The sequence below is a fragment of the Lepidothrix coronata genome, unplaced genomic scaffold, assembly GCF_001604755.1.
Source record: "Lepidothrix coronata isolate B3197 unplaced genomic scaffold, Lepidothrix_coronata-1.0 Scaffold225, whole genome shotgun sequence".
NCBI classification, from domain to species: Eukaryota; Metazoa; Chordata; class Aves; order Passeriformes; family Pipridae; genus Lepidothrix; species Lepidothrix coronata.
Genome location: NW_016690405.1, coordinates 1,004,080 through 1,023,971, shown reverse-complemented (window position 1 = coordinate 1,023,971; position 19,892 = coordinate 1,004,080). Strand labels below are relative to the sequence as shown.

The 19,892-nt window shown below is 40.7% G+C and overlaps 1 protein-coding gene across 1 annotated transcript; it reads right to left on the bottom strand.

Annotated features, from left to right (window-relative positions):
* Positions 1-9,711: 9,711 nt before the first annotated feature.
* On the bottom strand, positions 9,712-19,443 carry CUNHXorf21 (chromosome unknown CXorf21 homolog). The gene is made up of 3 exons (XM_017833926.1): positions 19,378-19,443; positions 17,523-17,600; positions 9,712-10,607 (listed from the first exon to the last, which is right to left on the bottom strand). Exon 3 carries the CDS (start codon positions 10,601-10,603, stop codon positions 9,725-9,727), a length of 879 nt encoding a protein of 292 aa, XP_017689415.1. The 5' UTR covers positions 10,604-10,607; positions 17,523-17,600; positions 19,378-19,443; the 3' UTR covers positions 9,712-9,724.
* Between the last annotated feature and the right edge of the window lie 449 nt (positions 19,444-19,892).

Below are 19,892 nucleotides of genomic sequence, written 5' to 3'. Positions count from 1 at the left end.
TTCTCCTTTTTTAATTTGATCTCCTCTGTTTGCCTCCATGGCTTTGTGTCCCAAGCATCATTTCTTTTGCATTTCTCCTGAACTCTTTTGCATATTTACCTTCACAACACAAAAACATTTTATTCTCTTCTGCCTAAACAACAGTAAAAAAACCCTTTAATTTTATTTGGTTGCTTAATAACTTCATCTTTCAGTTCTTTTTTACCTTAAGTTTATTCTCCATGCCAGTTACAACTGGTGTCCATCGACAAACACAGATGGCTCTTGCCCAAGTTCTCAGCTTCTGCATTCTCAAGCACTACAACATTCTTTACAAACTCAATCTTGCTTTCCACATCCTTCTATCAAGATTGTTCTACTGCCTTGTTTTGAGCACATTATTCTTCTCTCTTCATTCTTCCATCTGCTATCCTTCCTCTAAATCATCAAACATGAATAAAAATAAATAGGTTTACACCTCCTCATAGCCTAGCCCTATTCCATCTATCAAAAGCAAAATAAATAAGTAAATAAATAATTTAATAACAATGTTGCATGGAGGCACACTACCTCCAAGATTATGAGATTTGGATGTCTCATGTTAGAAACTTCAGTCTAAGTCAGTGTATCTAACATACATAGCTTCTTTCTAAGTTATGGTCACATTGCTGAAGTTACTGTTCATATGTTTTCGATAAATTTTCTTTCTTTGTATTAAAGGCTTGCATGCTTTTTTTCATTACTCAGTCCATTGAGCTAATGACTTGCAAAGAAAAGTGGTATTTAATTGGAGCAAAGATGATACAACTTGCCTATAACAAAATTTGACTTTTAAATATTATTTTTAAATTTTTATTTGAAAGATCACACATTTTTTTCCTCTTCTTTTACTTTACTGCTTTTTAAAATATGTTGATCACATCTTATAGTCAAGGGTCAGAGGCTGTGTGACTTCATTAGACAAAAGAATACGTTTCATGGATTTTTCCAATATGCTTCTGTACATGTTGTGAGCAGAATAAGGAAACAGGTCACGAGGGAAATTCATTTCATGGTACATGACAACTGGCATGCAAACTGAATGAAATCTCAAACCGGTTTATCTTCTTACAACAGCCTTTAATCTTCAAATGCAAGATCATATTTTGCATACATCAATGGCTCAATAACCCTTACAGTGTATGTAATGACAACTGACATTATATTAATTGATTTTTACAAAAGTACCTTAGAAATACGATGAAATAATTAGTAAATAATGATGTTCCTGACTGAAAGGTAATATATTATTTACAAAACAATGAATCTATTATTTTAATCATTTCAAGTTGAATGAATGTTGTTCTAGCAGGTACCATTCTGCTCTGCTTCAGTCTTCAAAAGTATGCTTATTAATAGACTTTCTGTTTTCCGCAGGAGTCCTCCAGATTACATGTCCAGTTTGGAATTGTTTTTAAAATAGACCATAGGCTTACAGAAATAACAAACTCTACCACGCTTGTTCTAAGAACCTTATGTTGTTCTAATTGATTAATTTTAATTGCTTTTCCAATGACTAAACCTCTAGCTTCTTTCCTAAGTTTAGCTGGTCAAGACCTGAATTAAAAGTAGGAAGAAAGGAAAAAAAAAGCTGCCTTAAGGCTGCTCCTTATATCACCATTGATTCAGTTGTCTAACATACTTGTGATGTCCTTATGTCAAAGGAGAACACATTAAAAGTTGTCTAGGCCAAAGGGATATATCCAAAGGAAAAAGTAAAAGAGGAAGAAAATAATGAGACCAGAGGAAATGAAACCAAATTAAGTAAGTGCTCAGAGATCAAGGCTGCTAAGAGAAATGGATAAAGAAAATGTTTACAAAGAGCTGTTAGCCTCACTGGATTTAAAACTATAAAATTGGTACTATGGGATTGAAGAATATAGTTTGAAGCAAAACAAAAGTAGTTCTGTGAATTAAAAATAAGCTCCACTAGTTCTTTCTTCTACTAATAAATATCTCTCTACTTTCCTATCCAATTCGAGTGGCACATCTGTCTGTTATGAACTGTGCAGCTCTATATGAAGTTGAATGTCTTAACAGCAAATTTGGTTGCACAGTTTCAAATAATCTGCATATGACCTTGAATGTACAGGTTTTGTGACATGGGCTGGAACTGGTCTGGATAAAATTTGGCTATTATGAGACTGAAATTGCAGAGCTTCTCTGTAGAAACAAGATGAAACATTACACATGAATGGAGTAGCAAGGTCAAGGGGATGGAGTACTAATATATGCAGTGCCTGGTAAATGTGAATATTAAAGAGTAGTTGTCCTGAGCTATGGTTATGTTAAGTATGGAAATTTATCCCTGCATTTGGAAGATACTAAGATGCCTAGAAGATGGATAAGTGTCATTTGGGAAGGGGCATGGAAGCAGGAACCTGGAATTTCTCTAGGATCATGAACCCAGTTATAAAGACACTGTATGTCTATCCAAAAATCAGGATAATAAGAGAGTCAGGATATGCCAGAAAGAATGTAGACATAATGCTGACCAGGTCCTCATCAGCTGTTTGCATCTGCCGGCTCATCCTGCCTCTTGACTGCTGCTGCCTGTTCCTTCCACATTTATCATTCAACCCATCCCTTAGTTTGGGAACCATGGACAAGGAGCATGTTGTCATTCCTCAGAAATACACCATGAATCTCATGGCGATTGATGGTGGGGTTTTTTATAAAGGTTCAGGATTGCTGGGACTGAGAACCACAGCCATCGCTATTTCCCAACAACCAGGACCACTCAGACAGCAAAGCACGCACAGGAAAGGGGTTGCACAGGGGGTAGAGTAGCCAGGACGAAGAATGGTGCATGGGGAAGGATGGATGAGAAAAGGGGGTCTCCAAGGGAAATTCCAGTGACAAGGGAGGACAAAGAACCCTCTCCGCTAGACTGGGTTGAGTGACCCAGTAGCTCAGGGTCTCAGTGCCAAAAACTGGCTGTGGTCTGTGAACACCAAAGGCACAGCAGCTGCCACACGCTGACAAAATAAGGAATCTTTTGTTCATTTCCTGAAGGAGTTAGAAGTTAGGGATAGATGCTTCTAGATGTGCAGTTGAAAAGTTTCTGATCTGTGAAGCAGCAAAAATTAATCTTTGAGATACAGCAAGAGCTGTTACACCTTCTACCAGCTCCTGATGCACTCACTGTTCTTTCCCAAGGATGGACACAAAAGCAGGTGCCCTTTTTTTAAAATTATGCTACATGAATTTGATATTAAATAATTAGCTCACATTGATATGTGATTGCCTAGGTCTTCTCAGGAGGAGCCTTAGATTAAATGTCAAGAAGAAATTCTTTACTGTAAGAGTGGGAGCACAGGACCAGGTTGCCCAGAGAAGCTGTGGATGCCCCATTCCTGGAAGTGTTCAAGGCCAGATTGTATAGGGCTCTGAGCAACCTGATCTAGTGGGCATCCCTGCCCATGGCAAGAGAGTTGAAACTGGATGATTTTTAAGGTCCCTTCCACCCCAAACCATTCTATGATTCTGTGATCACTGGCTGATGTTTTCTGGGCTGATATTTGGAAATATCTTTTGATAGACAAACCTGTCCCTACCTGTCACATTATGCTTTTTTAAAATAATAAATTCTGGTTGCATATAATCAAATAATTAAATTTCTGCTTGATTTCTCCAGACTTTAAAGAACATGCCTGTGCATTTTTAATATGACCTTATTAATGGAAAAAAGTGACTGCTCAGTGCATTATTTTTTTTTTCACTCTCTCAGCTTTTAGTCAAGCATTGGGCTTCTGAAGTGACACTTCAGCCAGCTTTTGTGAAATAGTTCAATAAAACCTTGAGATTAATTAATTTGAAAGTGCTGGAACTGACAAACTCTAACCACTCCCTCTTAAAACTGGTGAGCCTACCATTGCTAAGCCTATCTCTAACATGTTTAATATGTTCCTGGTTTCTACGTAGAAATGCATTGGAATTTGTCACCTGTGCTGAAATGGTACTGATAAAATGATTACTGGTTTTTTTTCTTGTTCTACCCCTCCTCTCCAAATAGGACCCACTTTTAGGTGAACAAACCTGTGAGCAAAAATGAACATTGGAGAACTGCGTCCATGGAAATACCAAAATCAGTTCTGTCATCCATGATTTTATTTCTACAGTCCTAGCTCCGATTACAGAAAAGTTAATCTGGAAAAAAGCCACTGAATGGCTTGGCTCTGTGACTCTTGCCTTCCCCATTCCCACTGCTTGTTCTTAGAGAGCTCTCCTATCTCACTTTGTGTTTAACAAGCAAAGTTCAGCAAAGGAGAGAAATACTTGGTAGTCAGAGCTGAGAAAGCCCGCGTGAGGGTCTGGAGGAGGGTTGTGGAGTGTCTGGGTGGTTGCTGCTTCCAGTCCCCACTGTCACCCCAGGGGAGAAGGAGTGTGGGCTGGAACATGGCTGTCCTGCACAGCTGGTAGGGCACAGCTCTGGCTAGAGGTCCCTCATGTCTCCTGCCCAGATGTGGCTGCAGAGGGAATGAAGGAAACCCCATGTTGGATGCTACAACTCTTAATGCTTGAAAAGTGCCATGAGTGAAGCTGGTAAGATTGCTCTTTTAAACACAGAGGCGCTCCTTCCAGGCAGGGAGTGCCTGGAAATGCTGCCACCCCTCAGGCTTGTCTTCACTGGGAAAATTCTGAAACCTCTTTCCTTAGCTCCCCATCATCTCCCAGCATGTTTCACAAATCCTGCTCTGCAAGGGCTTCCTCCACCTCCACTGAGGTAGAGAGGGCACTTCTACCACGTGAACCCTGCAGCCACCACCAGCCTTTAAGCCTCCTCAACATCCTCCCCCTTTGCCAGTGGTTCCCTCCAGATGCTCAGTATCTAGCTCTGCCATCTTACTGATCCTTCTCCTGGTTGCCAGGGGATCATCTTCTGTGAGGGGGAATTATAGGGCCAAGGGGAGGTTAGAGAGCACAGGAGTGAGGAGTGTAAAACCACCAAACATGGGGTTGCATGGCAGGAGGACAGAGGGAAGCCTTGGGGCTGTGCCAGAGGGTTTGGCATGGCAGAAGTGCAGGAGCCCTCAGTGACCAGACTTGTGGAAAGCTAAAGCAGGAGTGTAATGCTGGGGGAACAGCAGCACAGAGTTCAGTAACAGTCAAATGTTAACTCACAGTGAGGCACTGCTAATATTCCTCAAGGGGATTTTCACTTCAGGCAAGGTAGTTCATTCAACATTTACCTTGAAAGAGATGTAAGAAGGTCTGAGAATGAGCCTCAGGAACACTGTTCACTTCAGCCCTTTAGAAAGCCCGCTTAATATTCCGAAAAGCCACCCTAATCCTATCAGCAGTAATGCTGGAAAGACAGTAAGCCAGCTCTTCCCAGTACAGCAGAAATAACACTGCAGTGCACGGAATAATTCTGGTTTGACCTGAACTTCTGTTCCGTTACATGTTAGTCATTTTTTGCTACACATTTCTAAACTGCAAGTGTCTTCTAAGTCGGTGGCGGTTTTACCCAGCACAGCACTGTTTGGGGACTGGGTCCATGTTAGCTGAGATGGATCCACCAACCAGAGGCCAGTGCTGGTGATTTGGATGTCAATACATTGATTTAAGCTGTTTGTTGTATTCACGCTCTGTGTAATTAATGTAGATGGAGAAATTCATGTCCCTTCTGAGCACCATCCACAGCCATCAAATTAGTCTGTCAGAGACTCTGTGAACACAGAGGTGTCAAGTGGACACACACCAGCTGTTGTGGGCATATAGGCTGCATTTAACGAGGTGTGTAGAAACTTGCTAATTTCTTCAGTCAGCAGAAGTGCAGCAGGCCTTTCATATCTTGATATTGGCTTAAAATCTGCAGTAAAATGTCACTGTAATGGTGATCTCCCTAAACTGATAATTGTTCCTCCTGAATTTTGAAGAAAAAGGGATATCTCCCCTGTCCACATCAGTAACAAATTTTGATAATCAAGGTAACAAAACCTGCAGTCCTTTTGCCCCTTCCTGCCCAAGCCCTTTATACCGGCAGCTGGTTACATCTGCAGCAGGCCCTATCTCCGAGAGAAATCTATGGTAAGAAGAAGCTGAGGGGAGGAATAGTCCTAAATAACTCCCCATTGCTTCAGCCTTTGAAAGGACAGTAGAAGGGGAATGAAATGAAGTTTGGGGTGCTCCACCAACCCCACCAATGCTGGGAGGTCCTAGGGTACTCCTGCCCTGCAACAGCTTCCCCGAGGTGAAATAGGAGCAATATGCCTGGCTGGAGTCAGCATTATAAAACCTCATTTATTTCAGTTCTAGATGCTTATCTTTTTGCCTTCATCCGAATGCAGCAACCAGAGCATGAAATGCTCACTGTCATATTCAGCACAAAGCCCAGCCTGCACTTTAAATCCCTCTTTCTTCCCCTCAGTGCTTCTTGGTATGGACAAGAAATCAGAGTCGACAAAGGAGTTAACCCCAAATGCAAGACTTACAGGTTCCAACAAATTTGAAAAACTCCTTTTCCTTCTCTTTTCTCCCTCTGACAAGGATTTTTCTTGTCATGCTGCACATCCAGCCTTCCTGGAGTCCACAGGTAATGTTCATCTGCCACAGTGATGGGCTCAGACTCTTGGGAGCACAGTCACACTATCTATAAACAAAAAAATTCCTAGCTGCTATAATCATGTTTTCAGCAATGAGTAATATGTTCTGAAAAAAATGCCTAAGGAAGGTGCTAGAGTATGGTGAAGGTGGCTATAAACTATTCTTCTGAGATCAGTTGGTCAAAATATCAACCAAACAGTTACTAAAATATTCCTTACAATTTTCTTTGCCTTCTTAAGTGATCTTAGTCATACAAAAATAACCATACTGTTAGAAAGTATTGTGAGGGAAGAATTCAAACTCTCCTCTCCAACACACACTTCACTGGGACTCCATTACAATTTTGACAAGCTTATGTCAAGAAATTATATGCCTCTGACTAAAAATTATTTATTTAAGAGAGCTACTAAAAAATTGGGATCTCTCTCTTTAAACATTTGACCCTGAGGCAGAAGAGGAGGGGAAGGAGAGAGAAGGAGAGAGAATATCATAATCTCTTTAGATAACAACCTGACTCATGGTAATAGCAGCCTAATTGCTATCCAAGTGCTTCCAGCAGGAAACAAGCATACATAGAGAGGCACCTGTGCAGAGGAAGATTAGTTTTAAATGGAAGAAGGACAGAGATAAAAATGCATTTTCATCTGAGTATAGTGGAAAGTAAGAAAAAGTTGTTTGTTTATGTAAAAACTGCCTTAAGTCCAGGACCTGCTTCAGATAATGGGATGTGGCTGGTATGTAATTCATGTGAGAAACAGGTACACTACAGGGCTCAGAATGAAATGGGCATTTGTATTTAAGTAGGGAAAAGAACATAACCACATGTGGGGAAAAAGTGTTTGATTCTCTCTGTCCAAAATAAATCAGCTGCAATGATTATGACCCTTCTATGAATAAAATTCATAATGTCAGTCTGGCAATACAAAATACGACCTTTACTTGAAAGTCAGTGTGACTGTAGTAAGTGATTTGCTTGGAAGAAAGCTGCATATATGCACGAGCCATGCTTTTGTACGTTTATGATTTGTTGTTCTTCTCTACTGCTCCGTTCTCTGAGCACTAGAGCCCCCAGTTCTGGCTGCAGCCCCCCTGACACAGCAGCTGTGGGCCCAGCAGGCAAGAAGAGGTCTGGGCAGAGCTCTCAGCCTGTGTTCTCCAGCTGCCCTCACTACTTCCTGCAGCAGTTCTGAGAATGGGGCCGTGGTGACCAGGTGCTACCCACAGGTCTTGGGGGGAAATGAAGATCTGTATTTCTGAGTAAGAGATGATAAAATGGTGCTTTGTTTGCACAGGACACGGTCTGTGGAGCGGGGAGAGCTGAGTATAAGAATCGATTGTGTTCTCTGATGAAGGAGTCAGGCCTTTCAGCAAGGGTATTGATTTATGCATTCAACTCTGCAAGTTGCTTTCCAGTACATCTTTTGCTACTAAAACTCGGTGATGTGAATGTCAATAGGCGTGAACAAAAGTCCTATGTTTTGAAAAGCCTGGATATGTATCTGTAGGACATAAAACCTATTACATTTCTTTGCTTTTGCTGTCCTTTGCAAGACATTTTCATAGATTGCTGGTAATAGATTTTGCATGCAGTACCCATGTCTGTGCCTGTGCATTACCATGAATGCTACTTTGTCTTAAAAATAACCTTTTTTTCCTATTTGTAAATAGCATTTGATCACAGTTCAGAAACATTTTATGCCAGAAATTATCAATCTTGTATTGCTGAATAATAGTATTTTTGTAGACTGCTATGGCAAGAGATGTACACTCTCTGGGTTCAAGCATCGAAGGTTCTTATGGCAACTGTTTTTTGGATACCTTCACAACTAGGAAACCATGCTAAGCCATCTCAGTAGTCGCTGGAAAGACAGCAGAATAGAATAAAGTGACGTTTACCATCTTATATTTGTTTTTAAAATATGCATAAAAGCATGCCTTACAGAAAAAAAAAAAAAAAGATAAAAATATGCACAAAGGCCAAAACAACACTGTGGAAAAGAAGGAAACAATAACACGAGAACATTTTATGAATATTTAGTATAAATTAGTATTTTGTTATACTGACACTTAAACTTCAACCAGTGATGGACTGGCATTGTCAATATGTTATACATCATACAGACTCAGAATAGGTACCAATCCTTGCCACAGGGCATCTCTGGGTACTGGTTTTTTTCTTGTTTTTTAAGACTTGTTGAAATTTTACAAAATAAGACCTCCTATTATAGATTCCTCAGGTTCAAATGACCTTGACCTATAATACACAGCAGCAATCCTAACAAAATAAATGGTCAGCCATGCTGTTAAGCACCCCATTTCAGCTTCCCTTCTGCATTCCAAGGTACCGTTTGCATTAATCCAACAGACTTTATTATCACCACTGTCCCCACACGACCCTTCCACAGCTGCAGGTCTGTAAGTAGCTAGTGAAGGTGGTGTCTGCCTGTGATCACAGATCTCCAGCGTTCATTGTCAGGTTTCAGGTCAGTGCAAACCATACATGTACACTCCTGATGATGATTTCTGTTTGGAAACATAGCCTCTGCTTCAAAAAAAAAGGGATGGTAATTCTTGAACAGGAAGACGACAGTTAAATATTTAGAGTTAGCATAGAAGAAACCATAAAGTGTCTATCCCTTAATATCTTCAAGAACAAATTATAAAAACTTCTGTGAGGGATGTCATAAATAATGACATTTGGGGGAGGGAGATGAATTAAATGACATCCTAAATTCTGTATTTCTGTGGCTCTGTCTTCACTGTGCTTGCCCTTGCTTGAGTGCAAACCTTCACAAGCACAGACCCAGGGGTACATTAGCAGATGCCAGAGAGAGGAGGTTTGAAATGATATTTCAAGCATTTAGGGAAGAAAACAAACACCTGAGCACCTGGAAGAGTGTCATATGCTCTTAGTCATTTTTTCATGAAATCTTTTTAATGTCTGAGGGTTACTCACGAACTTTTTATAAAAAAATAGTCATCTGGTCCACAATAAAGACTGCACAGTACAGATAGTTTTATTTATTTAATACGTACTGGAAGGTTTAATTTAAGTCATAGATGATAAATGTGTTTTTATGAAGCAGAAAAGTGTCTTGAGAAACTAGAAATTGACTCTACAGGACATAAAAACTTTCTAACGTCAGCCATTCAAACACTAAGGGTTAATGTGGCTATATTGGGAAATATGCAGAGTAGGTGTGCTCATTTCTGAGGATATCTTCTCACTGGCTATTTGTAGGAAGCGGCTGATGACAATGTCTTTGGCCTTCATGGTCTCCATATTCCTTTCCCGTGATATCTGCATGCTGATTTGATCCACATTAGCCATGATAAGCTCCGAGGCCAGGATCTGAGTGGGGGATGCCCTGTTTGCTGTGCTATCCATGATGTACTGCTTGTACAGTTCCACCAGCTTCTGCTCAAGGTAGTCGTTCAGGGCTGAGTCAGAGAGGGGCTGCTGGTGTGGCCCCAAGCTCGCCAGTCTCCAGCACGAGGAGTAGCCTTGGCCCGGCTTTCGGACGGTGTCGCTGGAGGGGGGGGCCCTCACGGACTCCAAGGCGGGAGGAATCTCTGAGGACTCCAAGAAGGGGCCTATGCCACTGTCACAAGCAAAATCTGTCGTGACTGAGCTGATGGGCACCACGTAGTCCCCAGCTATATGCAAATCGTTGTAATTCTTGCAGATGCTTTTGCAGGAAGGTGGAACCAGGTAGGTGACTTTTTTCGTCAGCCCTTCGCAGGCACGTGTAGCTGGAGATGGCTGCCCTGTGGGCGCAGGGTGATGCGCAGGCTGTGGGAGATTATCCTTCTGCCTTCTGCTGTGCTTGCTACCTCTAGAGCAGACTGAGGAAATGCACTTGCCAGCAGATCTGCATCTCTGAAGGAGGCTTTTTCCTTGTGCTTCATCCGTGGGAGAATAATTAATGGATCTCATTTCATATACCACTTCATCAGCTGAAGTCTTTCTGTAGAGCTCAGGGTTCAGGTCTCCACAAAGGTAGGTGATTCTGTAAAGATAACCTTCTGACAGCATCCTCCTCCAAAGTCAAGGAATCACCAGCAGACGGAAAAATGATAAGAAGAAGTTAATTACAAAAAGTTCATTATAAATTCACTGAATGGTGATTACACTCACAAGTCTGTTATAGCTGCAGAGAGATGTTTCCAATTTGGATGTGAACAAGAGTGTCTCTGTCTTTCCAGAGGATTTGAGTCAATGAGTGATTATCCTGTCTCCCTGTTGTGCTCTTAACTCAATCATATCAAAGGATATTCTGTATAACACAACATACGCCATGTCCAATGCGTCCAATGACAAGTGACTTGCAGAGAGAAGGACAAGAAGTGCTTTGTTGTGGAATAGCTCCTGTAATAATTTACACTTAAATATGTCTGGTTTTGCCCTGGACTTCATTAAGCCAAGGAGCTTCCCCCGTTTTCTCATATGCTTTGAAGCAATTTTTGTTATGTGTGGTTTGTCAGCTGCCTCTGAACTATATTGATTTGAGATTCATATTGAGAGTATCACCCCTTCTGTTCCAGACTAATCAACAACTGTAGGTTTGGTTCCTTTTTCACTAAAAAATCTCAGACCATTAAATTTGCACTTTGCACTTCTGCATTGCAATCAGGATGGAATTAATTGCCTCTCACTTTTAGACATGAAAATGTCAGTGACAAAAGCAAAACCTTTTAGAGGCATGATTCATCTGGCCTGGTTTAGACACCTAAGTCAAAATGAGGTGAACTGTGCCCTAGATTTGCTTATCACCCTCCAGTTGCTGTAAAAGAATCTTAAACTGATCACCCTAGATGGAGAAAGCTGCAGTGTACTTTTGAAGAGACATATTTCAGTGCAATGCATAGGAAAATGCACATTTCAGAGGTACTCCAGCTCTTTCACTGTGAGATTAGTCACACCACCAGCTCTGAAATCAGTTTCCATTACATTTCTGCAAAGGCACAGTTGGGTTCCAACAGTCTCTCCACTCTCTGAGCAGGTAGATCAGTTTGAAAAGCTGCTCAGACGTGTTAGTAATTAAAGACAAGACTTGCTAGCAAGGACACACATGCATCTGCACAGTAAATGTTCTGCCCTAGCTCGAGCAGCTCCACTACCACTAAAACTGTTCTTAAGTCCACCTCTGTGTCTTTTTTTTTTCAGCGGATGTCAAGGATACAATCAATGGGAAAGATGTCCTAAAGAAATTGTTTAGTCCAGCAAAGAGAAAGTAGATCTAAAGTGAAAATAAATTAAAATTAAAAATATTTTTTCTTTCTATAATACAAAATATCTTGTGTGATTGAGAAACAAATAGCTTGTCTTTGCTTTAGTTGCAAATACTTTTCTTCATTTACTATTTAACCCAATTATTATCCTTAATGAATACTGCCTCTGTAGAAATGAAAATATGTCCCAGTTATTTGACAATTTTCCCGTCTCTTTCAAAACTCCTGCTGTGACGAAGTCCCAGAACGGGAACACCTTCCCACAAACTGTGAATGAAGAGGTGGCATCTCTCTGGCACACGCTGTACTATCCTCTGCTGCTGTCAATGGCTCAACTTATCTTTTCCAAGAATGAATAATACTTAATAAAGTATTTAATGTGTCACAGTTGCTAGTGCAGAATGCTGCACTAATAATAATTGTTGTGCAAATCCTGTCTAAGCAAGGATATAGACTTTGCACAGATGTTAGGTAGGAGACAGTGTGAGAAAAGACTTTCCTTGGGACAGGGAATCACTTCCACTCCAAGAAGAAGAAGAAGAAGAAGGTTGGAGAGAAAATAACTTTCCTTCAGACAGAAATATTAATGGGAATTAGATGTGTCCAAATACTCGCTTTGGTGACCATGGATCCTCTCTGATGCTGCCAGTTGTGTGAGATTTCCCACAGGCAGTAGCAATTAATGAAAAGTGATCTGCTTACACAAGAGGGGGAAAAATCCTGTTTGGGGCTTGGCACTCCTTGCAGTACACTGCTGTTGTCTTGCTTTAGGTTTTAGCTCTAATTAAGGTGCCCCCTCAGAACTCAGCCAAATGCTAGAGCTACTCAGTTTATCAGCTCATCCTCCTCTCTCTTCTGCTTCTGTTCCTCTCTTTTGCAGTGCCCTTCCCCCAGCCATCCATGGCCCAGATTTATTGCAAAGTCACCACTAACTTTGGCTGGCTTGAATCTGGAATTGTAATACATTTACTGGTATGCTATTTTTAATGTGGATTCTGAGAAATGAGTGGAAATGTAACATATGGCCTGTCCACTGCTCAACCAACAAAGGCAAAGACGGTTGTGTTCAGGTAGCACATGACACTTCAGTCTTTCCTACTCCCCAGATGTGAGTTGTTTCTGCCATAAAGTGATGCATGAGGGAAACGAAACCTTTGGTTTCATTTCTTTGCATTCTGCTATACTTATTTTAAGAGTTTTGGAGCACACTGTCTGAGACAGGAGTGGAAACAAAAGAACTGGCAAATTCAAAAATATTAGGCTCCCATTGTGCTCAGGAGCTGTGTGTCTTGCTGAATGAGTTACAGGTTTACCCTCTAAAGTTGGAAAGGGCTATCGCACTAATCTGGTTATTCTACATGGAAATCTGATTGAAGTTTTCATAGGCAGTGTTGAGAGCCTGAATTCAATAGGGAGGTGCATATAACTCTGGTCTCTCTCATCCTAGTACTTAATATAATATATACCTCTGTCATTATGCCATCACTCTGGCAGACATGCAATTGGGTCACCTTTAATTTTTGCATTTTAAATCTGATAAGGATTGCAGATTTCATTAATTCTGATTTCTCCTTCCTCTTTTCTTAATCCCCCTTCCGTGCCACAGACACACATATACACCAGGATTCCAAGAGCACAGAGATTATATCTAAAGTCTTTCAATATTTGGATTTCATGCTTCTCAAATTCACATTTCACTTCCCTCTGCCTGAAAATAACTGCATAACTTTTTGTTACAATTCTGATCTGATACATTTTGCATGTGAGGTGAACAGAGACATTTTCCTTGTGTGGCTACTGTCCTGGAAATGGGAGCTGACTACATTCTGTGTAAGGCTATTGGAGATAGAGGGAAAACCCTGTCTGGTTTACGCTGTCTTTTCTATCTGACATAGTCTTTAGTACTGTCAGATGATCTTAAAAATTCATATGTCTTGCCTGGGGTTTTTGTTCAGTTCTCCAGCAGAAGAAAGCCTAAAGGCAGGATGAATGTTTAAAGTCACATGGAGAATCCAGTGGTATTGCCAGTGTGTGGCAGCAAATTTACCAAGTCATAATTCTTGTAGATGGTGACAATGTTTGCATAAAGACCCCAGATTACAGTCTGGGAGCAGGAAAACAGAATGGGAGTTCTTGGCTCAGGATAAGCAAAACACTTAAGGACAGCCTGAGAAGTGTACACAAATTGATATCATAAATTGTGTCCTATACAAAAACCTGGGTATGGCGAAAAGTTGCTATGGAAAACAGAAAGAACATTTGATCCCAGAACAGCTGGGATCACACTTCAGTGAGGAGAGGGACATTCTTTTGCATTGTAAAAAGATGGGATGGAAACTGATAGAAGAGATAAGCTCGTTTGGAATATGTCTGGCTTTCAGATCTCTGTGCAAGGATCTGAGTGGCATTAAAGTTGTGCTGCTGGTGATTAGAACTCAAATCTCATCACAGAGTTCTAACTGATTTATTACACAGCATCCCAGACGACAGTCTCCCTGTCTTGAGGGAACTCAAATCCTGTGGATCCATCTGTAATATTTTTTCCCTATTTTAAGACATGCTTTTCCAGGCTGTGGAGATATAGACAAATCCTTTCGGTGAGGTTTGGGATCCACCTCAGAATGTCAGACATGGATGCAAGAGTCCCAGCAAGCAGAATAGTCTGAAGAGTAAACTTGCTTGTGTTGCAGGACCTATATCTCACCTTCCACTGGGGCTGCTGTGAAACAGCTCCCAGGAAGCCTCAGTGCAGCCAGCGTGGGGAAACCAGGATAGTGAAGGAGGGAGTATAATGAGCTGTGCATATGGATAAGCAGAACTTCTCCTTAATGCCCAAAACCAACAGATGTTTGTAACCTGAACCTCATTTGGCTTGGGTACAGGTAATGCTGATGACACTGTGGTGAGGTGGACACATCAGAAGGAAGAGCCATTTGACAGAGAGACCTGGACAAGCTGGAAGAGCAAGCCAGCAATAACAGTATCAGGTTTAACAGAGACAAGTGCAAGTTCCTGCACTGTGATGACATAACCAAAGAGTCCAGCCCAGGCTGGATCTGTGTGCCTGGGGAACAGCCTTGCTGAGAGGAACCGGGGGGTCCCAGTGGACAGCAAACCGAACATGAGCCAGCCGTGCAACGGCAGCAAATCGGATCCAGGGCTGCACTGCTGGTTGAGATAAAGATATGATCATCCCACTCAGCATTTGTTAGGCTGCATCTGGAGTGTCCAGGAATGTTGACAGACTGGGGAGCACCCAGTGGAGGGCCATGAAGATGATCAAAGGGCTGGAAAACCTGCCTTGTGAGGAAAGATTGAAGGAGTTAGGACTCTTCTTCCTGAGGAAAATAAGACTGGGGGTAGGAGACAGCTCGTCATAGTATGCCAGTATTTGCAGCTGCAAAGATAGAGGCTCTCTCTTCACAAGCAGTCACATGGAGAAGACAAGTGGCAATAAGTACAAGTTACATTGGAATAGAGCCATAGAATCATTTAGATTGGAAAAGACCTCTAAGAGGTCTTTGAGTCCAACTATTAGCCTAGAACCACCATGTTCCCCACTAAACCATGTCCCTAAATGCCACATCCGCTGTTTTTTGAATGATTCTAGGAATAAGAAGAAAGAGGTTTCATCTCAATTTAAAAATTAAATTATTTTACTGTGAGAACTATGATTGGAATAATCTTCCCAGGGACATGGTGGAGTCCTCTTTACTGGAGGTTTTCAAGACAGGATTGGACAAGCTTTTGCATAATCTCATCCTTTCCAACATGGGCTGCTCTATGACTAAGATTCTACAATAGTAGTGGCTGCTATTTGAGGTAGGAGTTGACCCACTTTGCCCATGGCAGAAGAGAAGAGGAATAACCGAGGTGATTTCGCACAAGCAACCGAATGCTGCCCACTGGGTGTGGCACTTCCTCTCCCTGCTGCTGCTGCTCTGGAAGATCTGGGACCTGAAGGGCTGCACCATAAGGCTCTTTCAGCAGTGGTCATGAGCCAAATTCTTCTTGTCCCTGCCCACAGCTCTCTTCACTCTGATCTTTTGGTCTTCCCACAGAAGAAAATACAAGCTCTGCTCATCTTCCTGATTCACGTGTCAACAGTTCAAGAGATGCAGGAAAGATAGGAGTACTTCTCCCATGTTTCAATAGGAATGAGTATGTTTGAGAGAATAACAATCCTGTATTTCAAGAGTATGAGGGAATCTCCCTGAAGGACAGGCTGAAGAAAGCAAGTGAGGAAAGACATCTTCCCCAAGAACACATTATACTTTATATGTCCACTGTATTGTTGAAAGTTCTTGTTATACAGGTGTCTACCCATTTTTAATCATGCTAAATGGATGACAGTGAGTTTCTGGAGCAGCTGATTTCTTAGAAAAAAATACATTCTTAATGTATGCTTGAGTGCTATTGTGGAGTTTGGGGGAACATGCTTCCATAAAAATACAATGAAAACTCTATGCTGGTAAATACAGCTTTTTGAGCTCTCAAATAATTTCCCAACCAAGTCTGTTTCATCAGTTCAAGTTCCTTGAAAATTCACAAATGCAAGCCTTGTTCATAATTTTCTACATTTTTCTTAATCATATATACCCACACAAATTAGAGTTAGGATCACATCAACACAGTTGGATAACATTTTACGTCTCATATCTACAGCTGTAAGCAACAGCTTGAAATGTGAGGCTGGAAAGAATAAGGCTCCACATTCATAAGGAGGACTTGACTACATGGTATTTCTACATTGTACTTTTATGTTTTTCTTCCTAAGGTGGAAATCATTTCATGTTTCTGGATGTCTGTGTTTATTTTAAAGAGTTGTTAGTTGTTATCATGACTGAACTACATGAATTACAGTATTTTGTATCTAAGCATTTGAAGTAAAGGGACAATACATTCATGTGCGCTCCTATAGAAGACAACACATTTTTGAGAATTGAAAAGAATAAACGGTAAAGAAAGAAAGACAGAAAAGACTGGAGATGTTTCCCAGGAGTGAGTGAAATGGTCCACAAACAGGCATTGAAATGTTAGTCAAATTTTCTGTAAAGCATAAAAAGGGAGGGAGAGGGTACATGATGTGCATGTACACCCATGTCAAACTGTGAATTTGCAGCAAACCAGGAAACTTGCTGTGAATCAGGAAAACACAATGATAAAGTTTTGTTGTTTATACTTTTTAACATCATCATGTTTTCAGAGATGTCTCAGCTTTTTTTCTATGATTTTTTTTTAAATATGATGCCCATATTCATCTCTTGGTGCCTATTTTTATTTCTAATCTACAAATAGCGTACTCCACTTTAAGGACTGTACTTAAATAGTACAGTAACACGTGCAGAAAGTTCAATAACAATACCATAAGCAACACATCTGGTAATACTCCCTTTAAAAATATTCAGAAAAACATTTTTAGTCTGATTTTGTGAAAGTCTTTAGAATTATCGTATCATTTTGAAGTCACGTCGCAATCACAGTCGGTCATGGTTGTGAATATGGCACCTTTGAAGTGTTCTCATTACTTCTTAAGGCAGCAGAAACTGCATGTGGACAGTGGCTGAGACTCTGCAAACATAGTGCATTCAAAACAGAAAAAGCGCATCTTCATTTTACCCTCTACCAGCTGTGGTCCCACACAGACAGAAGTGAGCCACTTTGATAAGCAAGGGTAACATCGTCATACATTTATATAGTGCATAGTATATTTTAGTTCTTACCTCCAAAGATACAGCAGCTGACCAGGTACAGCAAATCTGATGTCTTCTAACTAGTTTGAAGCTTCCTGTGTGTCTGTCCTACCCCAAAATGCAATGTTCTGTTTTTATTTCCTTTTTAAATACACTTCTAAGATAACATCTGTTTTACTTCTAATCCTCTATAGCAAAGAAGTATAGAAAGAAAGTCCCTTAGGAGATCAGGGGGTTTTATAACTTACTGAACTGCAACACACTAAACTTGCTTCCCCTTTTATGTCTAAATGAAACTTCCTTGTGAAACCATGTACTGTTAAAATAGCTGATTGCAACACAATCCAGGCAGATGGACTGTTATATGAAAAAAAACCCTGGTGAGTTGAACAGCCAGAACAATCTTAGAGAAACTGCTCATCCGTTGGTACCATACAGTGCACCCCATTTCAGTCACTATCCATCAATCTCCTTTTAGCTGAGGCAGAGAGACATCTTGACATGTCAAGATTGTCATGCCAAATGGGTTGGAAGAGTGAGGTGCCCAAGCAGAAATGTATTCCACAGCAGGCCTACTTTGCTCTCTGCAGACCCTGGTACATATAATTTTCCATCAAACAGCACAGCACAGATGCTTCATCAAGGTTTTACTTGGTGTGGGCAACACTTGTCAGGAGGAAAGTTAGACCCAAAAGTTAGACCTTGTCTTTTTTAGTACTCAGTGCTTGCCATACCCAGACAGGCAGCTTGTCTTATCAGGGGCAGTGGATGAAAATACCTTAGGCAAGCAGGAATTCATCCTCCAAGCTTGAGGGGTATGGGCAGTGAATATGGCTTTGAAGTTGGTATTGGACTATTCCTTAAAGGGCAGAGGACAAGTACTATCTGAAGCATGGAACTGGACTGTTTCAATTGATCCAAATTGAACATACAAAATTTGCTTAAGAAGGTATCATTAGGTGTCCATACTTTGTAATAATAAGAGAAATACATAAGAAATACATTTTAATTCTCAGTAAATTTTAACTTCCACATTGAGGACCATTTGTTTTTTTTCTCAGAACTCTCGAACTGTGCCAGCCAGAAACCATACTTCTAAGAACATAATTTCCCTAAATAAACACTGTGATGCAATATATGATTGAGACTAGTATCAAAGTCTTTTCCAGAGTCTTCTTAGACATAGACATGGAAAAAGTACATGTGCCAATCTGGCCCTACCTACACATCCCTAGCTATTCATACAAGAGTTTAATAGGTAATATTGTACCCAATCATAAGCCATGCTAGGATCAACAGCAGCTAAAATACATAAAAACTGTACAAAATTCGCACTTTAATGCAAGTCTCAACAGATATCTTTGCTGAAAAAAATGATCCCTGTGGAAAGAAAGCTACTGTAGTAGCAGACCAACTCTTTTTTGCTTAATATTAACATTAATATTAATATTAGTATACTTTTTTCCTTTAATCCTTCATTCTTACTATGGACCAATCTTGGGCTTGTCAGATTTATATTGGTCTAACACTTTTTTTTGTTGTTTCCTTATCTGGATGAAATTGAAGGGAGCAAGAAATAAATCACTAGGAAGTTTTATCTCTTCTGTAGATCCAGAGAGCTCTATAGTTACAGGAGATCAATATTTCTAGTTAGACTGTTGGGAAATAAATTTGGTAGTGTAAAAAAGAATTTCTGTAAAGGTCCTTAGAGAGTTTTCAAAATATTTTTTTTAATCATCTAAATCCATGTAAAAACAGGAAGATACAAACAGACAGATATTTAAAGGAAGAAGTGCTTCCACAGCCAGAAAACTACAGGTATCCAGAATCACTGAAAAGTCGACCTACTTTTCTAGAGATACTTAAGTATGGATTTAAGACTCACCTTCAGGCAACTAGATTTGGAAAATATAAGTGGCCTTTTCCCCCCACCCCAGTCATGCACATGGAATGTTTACAGTTCTCTAGAGAACACCGTCTCTATTTCTGCACAGTAGCTTTATGTATCTGTGGAAGGGAGATGTAAACCTGTAATTTCTTGTCATATAAATTGTACATTAACATCCTGACAGTCTGGGCTTTGGGAGCATTCATTTATTCTAGTGACCTTTTCCACATTCACTCCTGACCTTGGAAGACCTATCCTCAGCTAAGAATCGCTGTTCTATATGAATTTCTACCATGTGGCTTATAAACTGCTCTGGGTGTAGCACTCTGAGGGCCTGATCCAGAGCTGAGTGAGCTGGGAGATGATACAGCACAGCAGCACCTGACCCCTTTCACAGAGATGCCTACGTGTGCTGTGCCTCCTGCACCCAGTGGAATAGATGTAAGAGGAGAGGGAAATCTTCAGCACCTCAGGGAGTCTTTCAGTCAGTCTCTGCATCTGTAAATGTAGCT

What these genes read in the sequence shown, in the direction of transcription:
- CUNHXorf21 (XM_017833926.1), bottom strand. Translation starts at nt 10,603, where the DNA reads ATGCTGTCAGAAGGTTATCTTTACAGAATCACCTACCTTTGTGGAGAC.